Source organism: Solea solea, chromosome 3 (assembly GCF_958295425.1).
Source record: "Solea solea chromosome 3, fSolSol10.1, whole genome shotgun sequence".
In the NCBI taxonomy this organism is placed as follows: Eukaryota; Metazoa; Chordata; class Actinopteri; order Pleuronectiformes; family Soleidae; genus Solea; species Solea solea.
The window spans coordinates 6,278,148-6,294,228 of NC_081136.1; the positions used below are offsets into that span (position 1 = coordinate 6,278,148).

General features: G+C 41.5%; 2 protein-coding genes across 4 annotated transcripts; both read left to right on the top strand.

Moving 5' to 3' along the window:
* The first annotated feature begins 38 nt into the window (after positions 1-38).
* On the top strand, positions 39-4,125 carry rbm4.1 (RNA binding motif protein 4.1). The gene is made up of 3 exons (XM_058625979.1): positions 39-196; positions 1,140-1,563; positions 2,345-4,125. The coding sequence occupies exons 2-3, from the start codon at positions 1,158-1,160 to the stop codon at positions 3,190-3,192; spliced, it is 1,254 nt and encodes a 417-aa protein (XP_058481962.1). The 5' UTR covers positions 39-196; positions 1,140-1,157; the 3' UTR covers positions 3,193-4,125.
* Positions 4,126-5,337: 1,212 nt separating this feature from the next.
* On the top strand, positions 5,338-15,430 carry sf1 (splicing factor 1). Of its 3 annotated transcripts, none has more exons than XM_058624690.1 (12): positions 5,338-5,746; positions 6,164-6,295; positions 8,061-8,136; positions 10,880-11,032; positions 11,620-11,709; positions 11,822-12,005; positions 12,108-12,223; positions 12,402-12,509; positions 12,618-12,810; positions 12,894-13,116; positions 13,262-13,426; positions 14,135-15,430. In XM_058624690.1, the coding sequence occupies exons 1-12, from the start codon at positions 5,494-5,496 to the stop codon at positions 14,464-14,466; spliced, it is 2,025 nt and encodes a 674-aa protein (XP_058480673.1). In that variant the 5' UTR covers positions 5,338-5,493; the 3' UTR covers positions 14,467-15,430. The 3 variants fall into 3 exon arrangements, with proteins under 3 accessions (XP_058480673.1, XP_058480672.1, XP_058480674.1); XM_058624689.1 differs by having other exon boundaries at positions 5,339-5,746; positions 12,891-13,116; XM_058624691.1 differs by lacking the exons at positions 5,338-5,746; positions 8,061-8,136 and having other exon boundaries at positions 6,162-6,295; positions 12,891-13,116.
* Positions 15,431-16,081: the final 651 nt, after the last annotated feature.

A 16,081-nucleotide genomic window follows, 5' to 3' on the forward strand; every position in this document is an offset into this window, starting at 1 on the left:
TTACGCGATTCCTCGAGTCTCGCGTTAACTTACGCCGGCTGCTGGTTTCTCCCCGCGAGAGAGTTAACCGATTAGCCGCGCTGCTCCATATTTAGCGTGGTGCTAACCTAGTCACGAGCTGCGAATGTGGTAGCAGAAGGCGCCATTTCATTCGAGGAACCGACACACACTCTCACACACGCTACAGCTGCGGAAGGTAAAAATGAATTCATAAAATGCATAAAACCCTGAGCTTGTTAGCTTTTTCCCGTTCAACTTTAGCCTAAGATAATGTATCTCTCGAACAAATGGCGCTCCTGTTTTACGCATGGGTGCATGCTAAGCTAATATAACACAATAGGCGTGCAACGTAACGTTGGCAGCACATTATGTAACTTCTATCAGCGCGTAAACCAGTGTCACCAAGCTATTAAACGTTAAATCGTCGCCAGTCTGTACTTCGTCAACGGTAGCTACAAGTATAGAAAGAGTTTCAAAGCCACAATGCTAATGTTGTGAATGGAGACGAACGTGTCTTCATCTACAGAGATTCATCAAGGGATGCAGGCCTTATTATGTTCCCTTAACATAAGCCTGTAGGTCAACAAACGGCTACAAATACACCAGTTATATGTCGTCGGAAAAACGTATAGTAAAGGATAATTGTGCTTTTAGCCAACTGTCTGGTGCTTAAAGTGAAAGGGAGGCACATAAATCCCTAGTATCATATGCTGATTTTAGCTACTTCAGTGGGATTATGTTCAGTTTTCTGGGGTCCTCTATGACACTACGCTATTAATTAGAATAAAAAGAGTCAAATAAGGAAAATAAGTACTACCTGTTGCTCTAAATTAGAACATTGGGATTTATTTGTAGCAAAGAAAACAAAGTTCAGTTGCTTTAATGGCTGTCAGGCATATTGTAACTTGTATAATGCAATTGAATAAATAGAAATGATTAAAAAAACAAAACACAAACTAAGGTGATTTAGGTGTGAGTTATAAAATCTGAAAAGGATGTACTGGAGCGTATTTTCTTTTGAATCAATCTTAACCAAGTACCGTCAGATAAAAAATAATGGTACTTCTGCAGGTAAATTATCTGGGCCATATTTTGATTTGGTTGATAGATATCAATCTCCATTTCTTCTTTTCCCACAGTGACAGATCAGCTCCACCATGGTGAAAATATTCATTGGGAACTTGTCGTCAGAGACGACGTCGGAGGAACTCCGCTCTCTCTTCTCTCAGTACGGCAAGATTGCAGAATGTACTGTGGTCAAGAACTTTGGCTTTGTGCACATGGATAGCAAAGCGGAGGCGGAGGAGGCCATACGCAACCTCCACCACTACGAGCTCAACGGCCAGCCCATGAATGTGGAATTGAGCCGTGGCAAGATGAAAGGATCCACCAAACTGCACGTCGGCAACATTGCCTGCACCAACCAAGAGCTGAGGGCTAAGTTTGAAGAGTATGGTTCTGTGTTGGAGTGTGACATAGTAAAAAACTATGCTTTTGTTCACATGGAGAGAATGGAGGATGCCATGGAGGTCATTAATCATTTAGACAACACCGCGTTTAAAGGTGAACTCTCGGGATGGGCTTCATGGGGAGTTAACACTTGATTAAACGTAAAGAATATATCACTCTGTTCTTGTAAGTTTACAGGTAAGTTGCGGATGCGCTGCAGGTAAGAAAAAAAAAATAAGGGGACAATGGTAAGTTGAAGAGAAAATGACAGGCCTACTTTTTTTTTAATATATTTTTAAAGCTGGCATCCGTAATATCGTTTGTAATTTTCATTTGTATGGTACACAATTATAATGTGCAGTACGTGATGTTCTGCCGGGGTCACACCTATTCCAGTTGTGCTGCTATTGTCAGTTTAACGCCGGGAAGTTCGTGACGTTTGTTTAATTCGGCAAATCTAAACTCATTTTGAGCAGAATGACCATCAAGTGTGTTTATTCATGCGTTCTTTTTAGCGTGGTCATATATTCTGGGTTAAATGTGGAGTAGTGATGTGCGCATCGGCTCTGACGTCACTCGGAACCTCACTGACTTCCGTTATAATAATTAAAATTTCTCTTAATGGGTACAATTAGTTTTTATTGTTGACGTATAAATATCCTCATATTTACTTGGTTCTCCTCGGGGTGTAAAAATGTTATGGATTTCAGCTTTAATAACTGTACTTTCTAATGCTCCAGTCATAGGCCATGTTTCATTGCTTAATTGGCGTGTAATGTAGATTTTTACCACACAAATACACAAGGAGAACTTTGTATGCCAGAAAGGTAATATCTGGTTATATTATATGGTACAAATGCAGACAAAAATCCTTATTGAGTCTTTTCTTTTTAAGGCAAACTGATGAGCGTGAAGCTTTCGACTAGCCGCCTGCGTACTGCGCCGGGAATGGGAGACAGATCGGGTTGTTATCGTTGCGGGCAGGAAGGCCACTGGTCCAAAGAGTGCCCTCTTGACCAAAATGGCCACCACAGAAACGGCTCAGAGTCTGATGGATACGATGCCCCGAGATTTGGCGGGCGTGGTCGCAACAGGGGTTATAATCCAGACTTCACTGGCGATCCAGATTATGGTGACGGCTATGCTCCTGTACCTGTTTATTCCGGTGGTTCTGGTCACGGCAGCATGCCAGGGTACAGACGGGGCGCAGGGTACGAGAGTGCAATGAGATACGGGCCGCCCCCAGGTTATGGAATAAACCCTGTTGCTGATCATAGCATGGCTCGGATGTACGGCAGCGAGGCGGGATACCGGAGCACCGGCTCATACTATGGCGCGGTACCACCCTACCCGACGCGGCGGTCGCCTTACGAGGAACGGGATCCGTACGGGGTCGTGGACTACTACGAGAAGTACAGGGCCAATTCATACGGAGGCAGTTATTTCGAGGAACGGCGCGCTGTCCCCTTGTCTGCTCCATCAACCGCCGCCACGCCTATCATGAGGGAGCGTCTTCCTCCCTCTAGCCATAACCCATACCAGTGCCCTCCCCCTCCTCCTCCACCAGCTTCAGTCACCTCATACTATGCACGTGACCGGAGTCCGGTTCGGAGAGCACCTGCCGAGGCGGAAGGATATTCATATGATCGTACGCGCATGCCCACGGTGACGCCCATTCCAAGGAGCTCTACCTACGACCATTCGCGGGACGCCGGTGCGGAGCGGCCACGATATGCATACTAACCCGTGTCCTACAACGTCACATGAGGGGTGGTTGATATTTAGCAGACAGGCTAGTCTAAGTAGAATAGGAATAACTAAAAATTAAGCATAACAAATTCTCATTGGTAATGTTAATACGAGACGTGAAGGTAGCAAGATAATGGTGGAAGTAAATAGATTTCAAATCCTCCCATGACGAGATTTCAGTAGTAATGGTTAAATACAGTCACATCATGCTGTCATCTCATTCCAGTTTATACTACGAAAAGCAGTAATCAAACTTAAATGTCCAGTCCAGTGCTGTTCATCCTATTTACATGTTGTGGTATTGGTGCAGTGCTTAATGGTTTAGTGTAGTGTGCAGATTTCGTTTGGTATCCGTTTGTGATATTGTAAACCCAAACAAAAGAAAATGGCCTCTGAAAGTAAGTCATTACACTATGTAGGCTCATTTTATAGAAAAAAACATTGACTCATGCATGTTTTTAAAAGGTGAGTCTTGGGGTTTCATCAATTCTATTTTTCTAAGTTCTTTTCAGCAGCTGCTCATCTCTTTACTGTCCGTCTGTGTTGTAAGTTTACATTGTTGGTTCCTTTTTGAAGCACATGGAAAAAGATAATCCCATTTCTGTTCACTTCACTAACCTGTGGACTTAAATGTATGACAGACCTGCACAGGAAGAAAATGAACATTTGCATTCACATTTGCATCAATGCATTTGTTACATACAAACTTGTTTATGAAGCTGTGATTAACTCGCCTGTGATCTATTTTTTTTTTTTTTTTTTTATTTTTACAGTCACATTGCTTGTATTTTTTTTATTTCCTCTTGTGTTGAAAGTTGGGTTTCAAATTTTAAACTTGTCGTTTCATAAGATGATCTTAGTTGCCTGTGCTGTCTGTCTTGATTTCTACATATTGGGTTACAATTAAAATCTGTCTAAAGACTGTGACTGTTCATTGTGATGAGTCCTCTGGTATTCTGGTCCATGTAAGTAACCTATTTAATTTTTGATTAAATAGAAGGTTGCCACAGAAGTAGTTTTTTGTTTGTTTGTTAATGCGCTCATTTAATGTTAGTTTCAAACAGAATCTTAAATTAAACACACATACTTTAAACTGATAAAGGTCATAACTTAGGAAACATACATTTAGAATGTGATGGACTGGCATCTGGTCCAGGGTGTACTCTGCCTCTTGCCCTATGTCAGCTGGGATTGGCACTAGCGACCCTCGTGTGGAAGAAAAAGCAGTAGTAAATGAATGCCTCCACAATTGACCAAAAAAACCGCAAACTATGGTTTCTGTCCTTATTGCAGTTGGCATCTAAAGAAGAGTTCTCAAACTCGCTGACCCTCAATCAATTTAATGTGGCCCTCCATTTAATATAAAGGTCATTATTTCTTATCAGATTTTTATTTACAGATTCGTTTTTCGTCATAAATCAAATTTTTATTGCACGCTATCTCGTTCTATAACAAAACACTTTTTTGTAATATCACAGATATTGTCATATTATGGTTTTTCTCCCCAAAAAACTTCATCTGCCCCTCCTGACCAGACTTAACAGTGAGACCCCTGATCCAAAGCATTGACACTACTCTACTCCTTGTTATAACAATTGTCATGGGATCCAATCCTTTGAATCCTTTGTATGTTCAAGTAAACAAGATGTAAATTGGGCAAATGTTCAACACAATATCACACATGCCAACTCAAGTGAAACACAAACATTACAAATATCCTTTCCATTAAAACCTTTGAAAATTAGTAAAATTATAGTGCAGTGTGATGTAAATGTGTCAATGAATTGCATAAATAAATGACCAATACAATTCCAGTTCATGTGGAAATGGTCCAACTCCACTGCTTTGACCGTCAATGGTATTTCAAAGGAAATTAATTTCGCCTATACTGAATAATTAAAAAATACAATTTAATCCCACAAGATAATATTCTTACAGTTTTGTTGTAAATCAACATTAGAGGGAGAAATGAAATAATAAAAGCTAAAATTGAATTAGAATAGTAGCCCGGATATGAGGTCACAAAGCTATGCGCCATATTGGTTGTCATATTAGCCAATCAAATCCCAGGGTGAGGATGAGTGGGAGGGTCTTAGCTCCACCAATAGGGACGGTTTATTCTACGGCGGATCATCCTTTGTGGTTTTCTGTCCGGCGCCATTTTGATGGACGTATTGTGAGCGCATTTGCGTATCGTCTGCTCCCTCGTCAAATATTTTTTTCACTTCAAGCATTTTAAACGCGAGTACACCGACCCTCGAGAGTAACGTGGTTGTTGGGGGACTTTGAAAAAAAATGGCCACGGGAGCAAATGCAACCCCTTTGGGGAAGTTGCACCCCAGCATTGGCGCTAAACGAGGATTTGACGCCGGGCCTGGCTCGGGCAACGGCTTGATGCCAACACCGGGGCCGCCAGCATCCTTCCCTGCAATTCAAGCTTTCCAGCCTGCGATGCCAAACGTAGCTTTTCCGCAATTCAGCCCAGTGACGGGTATTTCCGCCCCGTCTCCACAGCCACCGGTGGTGGTTGGCGGACTAGGGAAACCAGGTAGGTTGAAGGCTAACCTGCTAACGAAAGCTTGTGGTGCGGCGTGAGTGTTAGCCAGCCAATGTGGCTAACATGGCTTAGCTTCCAAGGCCAAAAGTACTCACTGGGCACGACTCTGTAAACTCAAATTAGCAATTTGCCCCGTTGTTGGTCCAAAATTAAATTCAGCTTGTTTTTGTGGCTAAATTTGGACACATAATGCTATGTTAAACGTATAATATGACATTGATATAAGTGTGGTCATTAGCATATGTTTTGAAATTAAGCATATGTAGTTTCCTTAGTGTTCGGTTCAAAATGTTGTGAAATATAATGTTTCCAGATCAGCTTGTTTCGGTCATATCAGGTACAGCTTTTAGACATTTATCCTGCAACGTAGCCAACATCAATGTGCATTATGTCTCCCTTTCTCGGTAGATTTTGGTCAGAAGAAATCGAGAAAGAAGAGCCGCTGGAGCAGTGAGACGCCTGACCAGAAGACGGTCATCCCGGGAATGCCCACAGTTATTCCTCCTGGATTGACCCGGGACCAGGAAAGAGCCTATATAGGTAAATAATTACAATTCATCCTTTGTCCACAAAGGGTTGCATGTCAACTGCAAATGCACTTATGTAATGTCATATGTGTGAATTTCTAGTCTCCTTATGATGCTTATCATTATTAATGTTATACACACGTGCTGTTTGCTGAATTCCCAACAGCTAGAGCTTTATTGGCACCCTCAAGATGCATAATACTAACTGTAAATAATGATTCCCATCATCTATCCATTTAACAGTAACATAATGTGTAACTTAAAAATGCATACTGTCTAATTTTGCTCCAACTGTTGAGAGAAAGCAATAGTTTCTGTTTTCTGGTCAATAATTACACAGTATATTTCTTGATGTAAGGTGTTGATTGACCAGCAATTCCATTATTAATATGGAGGTGGTTATGTTGTGGTGGTTTTTAAATTTGCATACCATTGAGCATAAATTAGTAAGACAAGTTTGTTTATAGGTGATTATTGAACACCACTGCTTGCTGATATCTGTCCTGAGCTGCAGGTCACTGTTCACTGTCTTGCCTGACCCCCCCCCCCCCCTTACACATCATCAGTAATGTCCCTGTGCATGGAGACGTTTGTCATAATGTCCTAACATGCTAAATATGCCTTTGTTTATACCGGACCGAGTGTGAGCAATGCTGCTTCAATGGCAAATCAATCCATTGTAAACATATTTGCATTACTCAAAAAGTTGGTATCATTTGTGACAAAAAGATTGGGAAACACTTTATCACTGTTATTGCTCTTTGAAAATTTTGAAATACAGTTTGTAACCACACATGCCTTTCAGCAGCAGTGTAGCACTAACATTACTGCATTCACAGTCCCTCAACTGGGTGTTCTGAAGCAGATAAGTCCTTTTGTCAATAACTGACTTTGTTATTGATGTCGTTCACCCATTGGTAATGGTTGTTCTTTCTTGGTCATTTGTGCCCACCTTCCCTTGTCATACTTGTCATTTCCTTTACTCATGTAGTCGACCCCCTTTAAAACAATCCAAGGAAGCACTTCTAAGATGCATTAACTGTGAGCTACAATTCACAGGCCCTTTAACCATCTCTATAATCAAGAGTAATCCTTTCAGTGATGAGTGAATCTCAGTGTTTGAAGGGTATTCTCATTACAACGTTCATAATGTGCATGAGATGACTTATTTATTTATTTATTCTTTCGCCATTGCCTTTTAAAATGTTTGAATTGTTTCCTTTGTCACTGCAGCCCCCCAGTGTTAGATCTGTGGAGTGACAAGAGAGACTGTCCTCACCTGTTTTGTTATTTAAACTTACAAAACAAATAGAGTGGTTTATGTTTAGACCGGCGGTGTCCTTAAAATGCCAAAGCCTCGGAACCTAATATGCTGCAGAATGTGAAGCTTTCTCTTACTGGAGTAAAACCTCAGCAGTTTGAAATATTATTGCTATGCTGGGCATTTATTGGAACCACGGTCTAGTCATTAACTGACATGTTGCCATGTTTAATCATTGTGTGGAAATGACAGTTCTGTTTGTGCTAATGTAAATCTACCCATAGCACATATTTTAATTGGGTAACACATTCATCTGATGTCATCAGAAATGCTTTAGACTCCTATATTTGATCTCCCTTTGTGCTTTTATTTAACAGATCTGACAGTTGTTGTTTTTTTTACCATAGTAATGAATGGGACAGTGCTCTAATGTGCAGAGCTTTGTCTCTCTGATGTTGTTGTGGTAACCACATTTCTCTCCATCCTTGTTTTTCTTTCCTAACCTGAATTCTTCCAGTCCAACTGCAGATTGAAGACCTGACTCGTAAACTGCGTACAGGAGACCTGGGAATCCCTGTTAACCCTGAGGACAGGTCGGAAAAAGATTAAATCCACGAACAGTAACATTTTCTCTACCTTCTTGACTCTTTTTGGAAGACAATTGTTGATTTTCTGTATGTGGTGGTTAGTTGTAATCTAAGAATTTTTTTAGTAATAATCTGGTAGTCCAATAGTTAAGTTAGCTGCAGTTTGAAGGGCAGTGTTTTAAATATCGAGTTTTTCTACTTTGCAACATTAAGTTTCCAATCAGTTAATATTTCACCCACCAGTAAATATTTACACATTTACTACTTTAACATTATGTTTACGAAGTAGTGGATGTAATGTCAAAGGAAATGTTGCTAGGTAGGGTCTGTATGCTACATTTGGGCAATTGCCACTCTAATTGGAACACAAACTGCTCCAGACCTGCATCTGTTGGGGTGTTGTTAAACTGTACTGCAGCATACAGGGAACATTTCTCTGTTTTGAATATGGTTGTCAAAAGTACACCTGTAAACATAACACCACACAGCTCAACAGCACCGCAGACTGCAACCTCCATAGCAAGGTGTTCCTAGTAAACAGACCACTGTATTTTACTCAAAATAATGAGCTTGTTACCAGTTAACTATACATTTTGATTGTGGTTTACAAATTTTGAAAGACAGAATTAGCAGGACCAGGCTTTAATGGCTAGAGGATAGAGTAATGTGTACTTTTTTCTCATCTGATATTTCACACATGCACGTAATTGTGAACATTTCTTCTTTGCTGTGTAAATAGTAGTTTGACCAAAAGAAACCTTTTAATGAAGGGTCTATTTTCTGGCTTTTGGGGAACTTTTGAGCTCCAGTGGAGAATGTTTTCTCAGAAAACAGCAGGTACAATCTGCTGAGGACAAAGGTAAGACGCAGTTGAAAGCTCCCAAAAGCCAGCAAATCGATCTTCAATTGTCTTCTTTTTTTCCTTTCTTTCTGAAATGTTTGCAGGTTAATATAATCTGTTGTTTGTGATGTTGTAGAAACTCAGTCTTGGGTGGGAAAGGTCAAAAGTTATTTAAAAATATCAAGTAAATATTATGTAATTTTTTTACTCTAGTGTCCACAGTGGAAAGGAGGAGGGTATAAATGCTTGGGCAACCCACTGTATATAGGTCAATGCAAGTTAAGTTTGGAATTATTTCGGGAAAACAGAACATGAACAGAAACATGCACATGATCATCACAAGATGAAGATACTTTTTTGATATTTTCACATTTTCTGTAGGTTATATTTACTTTACTTGACAGTTTAGTGCAAGTGTTTCTTTAAATTTAGCCTCCCAGTATTTATCAATCAAGGTTTCACCCACTGCCTTCTTTTTGTGACGTAGAGTACTGCGTGAACCCATATACAATGTAGAATACAAACATGTTGCTGAATGTACAAAGATTTTTATCTGAAACAGGTTTGCGTCAGCAAACCATGGTCTGTTTTAAATGATCTTTGTTGTTTTAGATGTCTTGAGTTTTAAAATTGATGAAGATGAGATAGGGGAATTGGCCAGCCCTTTTTGTTGACTTTCATATTGGATATTCCATTACTTTATTTTAGTGTTTGAGCCTACTTCATCCTACACTAGTGATCAATATATTTTTTTCTTAGACCTAATTAACCATCTGTCGTTGTTGATCTCTGGTTTTCCAGTGATATCCCTTTTAAACATTTCAACCTGGTGTGGCGGGTTGCCAGTTTTCCCTTTGGACAATTGAGGTCTGCAAGAAGTCCGCCAGAATTCCATGGGTTCTGAAACCACAGCGGCCAACTTATAACATAGTTTCCTTAAGGATCTGTTCCCACAGGAAGTGACTGGCTTTTCAAGAGTGTATGAGTTGACCTTTGTAAGCTAGGGTCACTTTCTCACCATAATCGGACATTTCCACAGAGCTGCAGCACTCTCTTACAAACCACTCCCCCAATCTAATGTGACACAACCAACGTGGGGGTGTTTCAGGTTGTCATCGTTGGAAGTTTGAAGCATAAAAGGAAATATATATATTATTTTTTTTCCCTCACTCTTCACATCACATGGACACAAATGTGGCTCTCAGGTGGGAGAGCATAGGAAAAGGTGGATATCTAATCTTAATTCCTTTTCTCTAACCCAAATTACCCCACGTCAACCTAACCCTTTTTCAAGCACAGGGCCTCCTTAACGCAGCAGCACAGGTTTTCAGCATCCAAGGGGAGGTACGGACCTCTTCCGCCACGTCAACACCAAGCAACTCTCAAAGCCAGCGTTTCTGCTTAGGATTGCGAATTTTGCTTTGGTTTCTTTTTCTTACCTCCAGCTTTTGTTTCTTGTAGGCCAACAATCCTGTATGCAGGTGTAGTTATGGCCATTCATTTGTTTTATTTTTTTTACCCTCTTATCTATGTGGTTAATGCCCCTCCAATGTATTTAGCGAATTACCGCTATACAGCTTTGGTTGCCCCCTTTTTACCCTGAGCGGTATAAATGAATGGACTCTAGCCTTTGAAACGTCAGTGCAGAGTTCCCACTAATTGTTCTTTTCCTTTTTTTTGAGTTTACTCTTGCACTGGTCATGAGTCACAGAGTCAGTCGATCTGTGATTTCTGAGTAGAGCCAAATTTACATTTAATAACATTTGTAAGACATGTTGTTCCCAGTGTATTCTAAGTGAAGTCTTAGTTAGCTGTAGGAAGCATGTGTGACTGTTTTTTTCCCACCATGCTCCACTTCTAGAAAGGTATTGATGTTGTCTTTGTTGTCCCTTTGTTTGCCAATTTCAGGTCCCCCTCTCCAGAGCCAATCTACAACAGCGAGGGCAAGAGGTTAAACACCCGAGAGTACCGCACACGGAAGAAGATCGAGGAGGAGCGTCACTCCCTCATCACTGAGATGGTCGGACTCAACCCTGAATTTAAGCCTCCCGCAGACTATAAGTATGATTGCCATCAAGATACCGGCCCTATTCAGACCTGGTGTTAACATCAGTCCTGAGTGATCCGATCACATCTATTTTGCGCCTAGTACAGGTCTGAACTCTTGGCACATGCCTGGATTTATGACAGCCGCCTCAGCTGATGTCCTTACAATATTTCACACTAATTGGCTCTTGTACATTGATATATTTTCAACAACAAATGTCACATGATTTTCTAATGTTAGAAATTGTATTTCTTAGAACAGCATAAGCAGAGCAAGTCAATTCACTCTTCTTCTTCCTGTCACTGCCTAAGCTTGTGTTTGTGTGTGAACATGCCAAACATATCATTTTGTTCTCAGGGAACAGATGTGATATCAGCATATTTGAATATGGGACGGCGGGAAGAAGCCACAACGGATGTTGATTTAGTCACATATTTAAATCTAATCACGGCGACAGTACTATAAACAACCAAGGACAGATGTTGATACCACATCTGATCAGGACAACTAATCATTGTCCAGTCTCTTTAAAGGGATTCAGAGTTTTTCCTATTTCTCCTTGCAAATACTGATCTTGTTTATTTTATGTAATTTTTTTCAGGCCACCTGCCACCAGAGTCAACGACAAAGTGATGATTCCCCAAGATGAATACCCTGAAATCAACTTTGTTGGTCTTCTAATTGGACCACGGTAAATTTTGTTTGTTACCCTAACCTATACATGTTTTTCACTCACTTGACATAGCCGAAACAGCTGAAAGTTGAGTTTAGCATTTAACTTTGTTCTTATTTTTTCCCCCCAGTGGTAATACACTGAAGAACATTGAGAAAGAGTGCTGTGCTAAGATCATGATCCGTGGTAAAGGTTCTGTGAAGGAGGGCAAGGTTGGCCGAAAGGATGGGCAGATGCTCCCAGGGGAAGATGAGCCTCTGCACGCCCTGGTCACTGCCAACACAATGGAGAACGTCAAGAAAGCTGTGGAGCAGGTTTGGATGTTTTGATCTTTAGTTTAGTGATTTACTTTATATCAGTCCATTTGTGTAAAAAAATGTCCCATGTACTGTGTGTTAATGGTGTGAAATTCACAGATCCGCAACATCCTGAAACAAGGCATAGAGACACCCGAGGATCAGAATGACCTACGGAAGATGCAGCTGAGGGAATTGGCCAGACTTAATGGCACACTGAGGGAAGATGACAACAGGTCAGTGGATTTTGTCCGGCTTTACTCAGGCTTCTATAGAAACACGGTACCACAAGACTGTGCCATGGCTCTTGCCTGTATAGACACTGGAAAAGATGAATATAGAGATAAAGTACATTCTGCTTCATCTTAGCTACTTGAACACTAGTGACGTTTTTTTCTCTCTTTGTGTCTGTAGGATCCTTCGTCCTTGGCAAAACTCTGAGCCACGCAGCATCACTAACACCACCCTGTGCACCAAGTGTGGTGGAGCCGGTCACATCTCCTCTGACTGCAAGTACACCAGGTAATCAACAGTTCAGCACAACTTCACAGAACAGAAGTTAGAAGCTCAGCTTTGTAGCGTGTGTGTATTCTGAATGTTTTTGTAACTCTGTTGTTCTTCTTCGTATAGCACATTTGCAGCCCACAGAACAACAGGTGGAGAACCTCCTCAGTCGGCACAGGACAAAGCTCGAATGGATAAGGAGTACCTGTCACTCATGGCTGAGCTGGGGGAGGCTCCAGTTCCTACGTCTGGTGGAGGACACAGTGGCCAGGGAGGAGCCCCCCGTGGCTCGGGCCACAACAGTAACCAGTCACCTATGGTTAGTTGGTGACCCAGAATTTCATGCTTTGGTTAATGTAGAAAGTGTCTGATGACTGTCTGATTACTGTGTTTGTGCAGCAGAACCGGCCTCCCTGGATGAGCTCTGGCCATAATGAGAACAGGAACTACCATAGTGTGCAAGCAGGGCCTGGTGGTCACGGTGCACCCCACAGCTTCCCTCCACCAATGTCCAGCATGGGAGGCCCCCCGATGCCCCCCAACCCCAATGGACTACCTCCACCCTGGATGCAGCCACCTCCTCCCCCCATGAGCCAGGGTCCAGGACCTCATGGACACCCGATGGGTAAGAACTGGTATTTTAGTCTGACACGTGCTGGAAAAATGTAGATAAAATGTGTTACTTAATGAGGTTAATGTCAACTTTAACAGTTTAACTTTTATATCTAGTACTGTAACTCTTAACTCTAATTAAATGTTTTTCTTTGCAGGTCTGTTGCCACCGCCGATGAGTATGATGCCCCCTCCGCCTCCTCCTCCCAGCAGTCAGCCACCTCCCCCTCCGTCTGGCCCTCTACCGCCATGGCAACAACAGGCTCCTCCTCCCCCTCCAACCAGCAGCATGGCAACCAGTACACCGCTGCCATGGCAACAAAGTAAGAACCCACAAATGTTTCCATTCATTTTTCATTTAGTCCGACTTATTTTGTCAAATTGGCTTTCAACTTACAAGCCCCCTGAAATCCTCAGGTCTTTAGTAATAACAATGAAAAAGTGGAGCTTCCTTTCATTACAGTGGTCAGTTAGAAGAAATCAGACTTTCTTTAAATGGCACTTTTCATACAAATTAATCTGCGTTCACGTGACAATGTTCTAACAGCCTCTTAAGGAACATTATTAATACTCCTGGAGACTGGTAGACTGATGTGTGAACTTGATTAAATGTTGTTTGACCGTCCTGACCGACCTGACATCATGGGCCTTCTTTTAAGCAAAATGTCCTTATTTGTGCTGATTTCCTTTGGTTGGATGACCTATTAAAAACCTTAATTGTGCCTTCAAGGAAGCTTTGGTATTGCACATTTTATTTGCCAGACCCCTGAAGAAGTTCTTTGTTTATAAACTGATTAGTGAAGACCTTTTATTTCAATGTTTTTATTCATTCATTTTTTGATGGGACACAATGTAAGAATAATGATTTCTTGGTGGACCACTGCAACCTACTTATAAACCCACAAAGGTCGAGCTCTTTTGTACGTGACATAAAAATCAAATAATAAATCATGTAGACAGATTTCTGTGAAGGAATCTTATCATCACAGGGAAAGAGTTTAATTTGTCCAAACCTCCACCCCTCCTCACAGATACCACCACCACGTCCAGCCCTGCCACAGCCACCCTGCCTCCATGGCAGCAGCCCCAGCAGTCTGCAGCCTCCGGGGCCCAGCCCCCACCACCCATGGGCCAACCATCCATGGTGCCGCCTCCTCCCGGTGTCCAGCCCCCGCTGCCCCCCGGCGCTCCTCCCCCTCCACCACCACCTCCCCCGGGCTCAACGGGCATGATGTACGCACCGCCACCACCCCCGCCACCAATGGACCCCTCCAATTTTGTCACCATGATGGGGATGGGGGTGCCAGGCATGCCCCCCTTCGCAATGCCCCCTGCCCCACCACCCCCTCCACCCCAGAGTTAAGCCTGCCACAGAAGAGCTCCACCCTCTCACATGAGTTTCAACGCTGCAGCCCACATTCTTCTCTTCTATCCAATAAACTGATGATGTTATATAGAGCGTCTGTTTGCTCACAGAAAAGAATATAACCAGTGCTTTATTTTTTATTGATCCTTGATATTGTGGAGACATCTCTGATGAATCATTCAAAGGATGTGTTAGTTGAATTTGTAAACTTGTGTAACTTAGTTATTTTTTCCTGTTTTTAAAATTTAGATTAATACAAAGCTTGTTGTTCAGACAGACGTCGCCCCCTGGTGTCCTGCAGTGCTGCAAAACTCCTGTCATGCTTCTTGGTTACCAAATAAATGGCTCGAATGACCAAGCACAAATTCAGTTTGTGCTCACATCTGGAAACACAACTTTGATTGGATTTAAACTGTTGAATTTCAGTTTGCATGATTGATTTTAAGCAGCATCTAAACTCCTATCATGTTCACTATGTCGGCTTTTGAGTTGATAAGATTAATATTTTTGTATTAACGAGATGTGAAGTGTATCTTAGTTCTGTCAGAAAAAAAAAAAACCTCTCTGTCGTTCTGTCTCAGATAATTCTCCAGAAATTCCCAGGGTTTTAAATCTTTTTTTCTTTTTATTTTCATGCTGACACTGAGTTTGAAAAGGGGTGGTTGGTGCTGCTGTGTGTGAGCCTCTGATCCCCTGCACTACTTGAATGCTGGGAGTCTGATATCCTTGTTTTCCCTGCATCTCTCTCTCTCTCTCTCTTTGCTATGACAAGATGTGTGCAATGTTTGTGCTGCTTCTGCAAAGACGAAAGAATCTTGTTTTTGTCCCTTGAGTTATCGCAGAAGAAAATGTCAAGTTTTTTTCCTCGTGTTTCTGGAATCAGTTTGTTGTGTTATGGCACTAGCCTGAATGAATAGCTGTTGAAATCTTGCTTGGTTTAGAATTAAACTGATACATTTCACCTTTTTTTTTTTTTTTGTCTTTTGTGAAAACTGGTTTCTCCTCTCCAGGATGCTGGGATGCTTGCCAAGAGTGCCCCCCTTGTCTGCCCCTTTCTGTGGGTTATATAACGGCTTTTGTGGCTCTACAGTCTCATCATGTCCCTCAGTATTTAATTTAACAATATTCTTTTTAAGTTGTGTTTTTTTACTGCTTTTCCTTAGATAAATAGTATTATAAATACAGTACACGACCGAGGCTATTATTTTACCAAATTAAATATATTTGTTTTGGCAAGTTTTCATTTAGAACATCATAGTGAATCGAAGCAACACATACAATTGGAAGCTACATTAAGACCCAAGTAAAAAAGCGGTGACCGTTTAATGAATGCCAAGTACTTATAGTATATCTTAGTTGCTACCTGCGTCACTTGTTAGTCTATCAGAATAATTCCGCAAGTGTCATGGATGCGCAACCACGGCGAACAGAGTGAGACCGGAAGTAGCTTGATTTTGTCTTAAAAAATAAGACGTACATTTATTTCGTCTTGCGTAGTAACATAATTCACGAAATGAGATGTGATTCGTCGCGCTCGGAGTTTAGTTAAAATATAACTATAACTTATAGTTCAATAGTATTACGTGTTTAACCGCCCTTTACTCTGTTGGTT

Coding starts and splice junctions, on each gene's coding strand:
- sf1 (XM_058624689.1), top strand. CDS start 5,494: ATGGCCACGGGAGCAAATGCAACCCCTTTGGGGAAGTTGCACCCCAGC. Junction 8,137..10,879: donor CCTGTTAACCCTGAGGACAG/GTCGGAAAAAGA, acceptor TGCCAATTTCAG/GTCCCCCTCTCCAGAGCCAA. Junction 11,710..11,821: donor GGTCTTCTAATTGGACCACG/GTAAATTTTGTT, acceptor TTTTCCCCCCAG/TGGTAATACACTGAAGAACA.
- rbm4.1 (XM_058625979.1), top strand. CDS start 1,158: ATGGTGAAAATATTCATTGGGAACTTGTCGTCAGAGACGACGTCGGAG. Junction 1,564..2,344: donor AGACAACACCGCGTTTAAAG/GTGAACTCTCGG, acceptor TTTCTTTTTAAG/GCAAACTGATGAGCGTGAAG.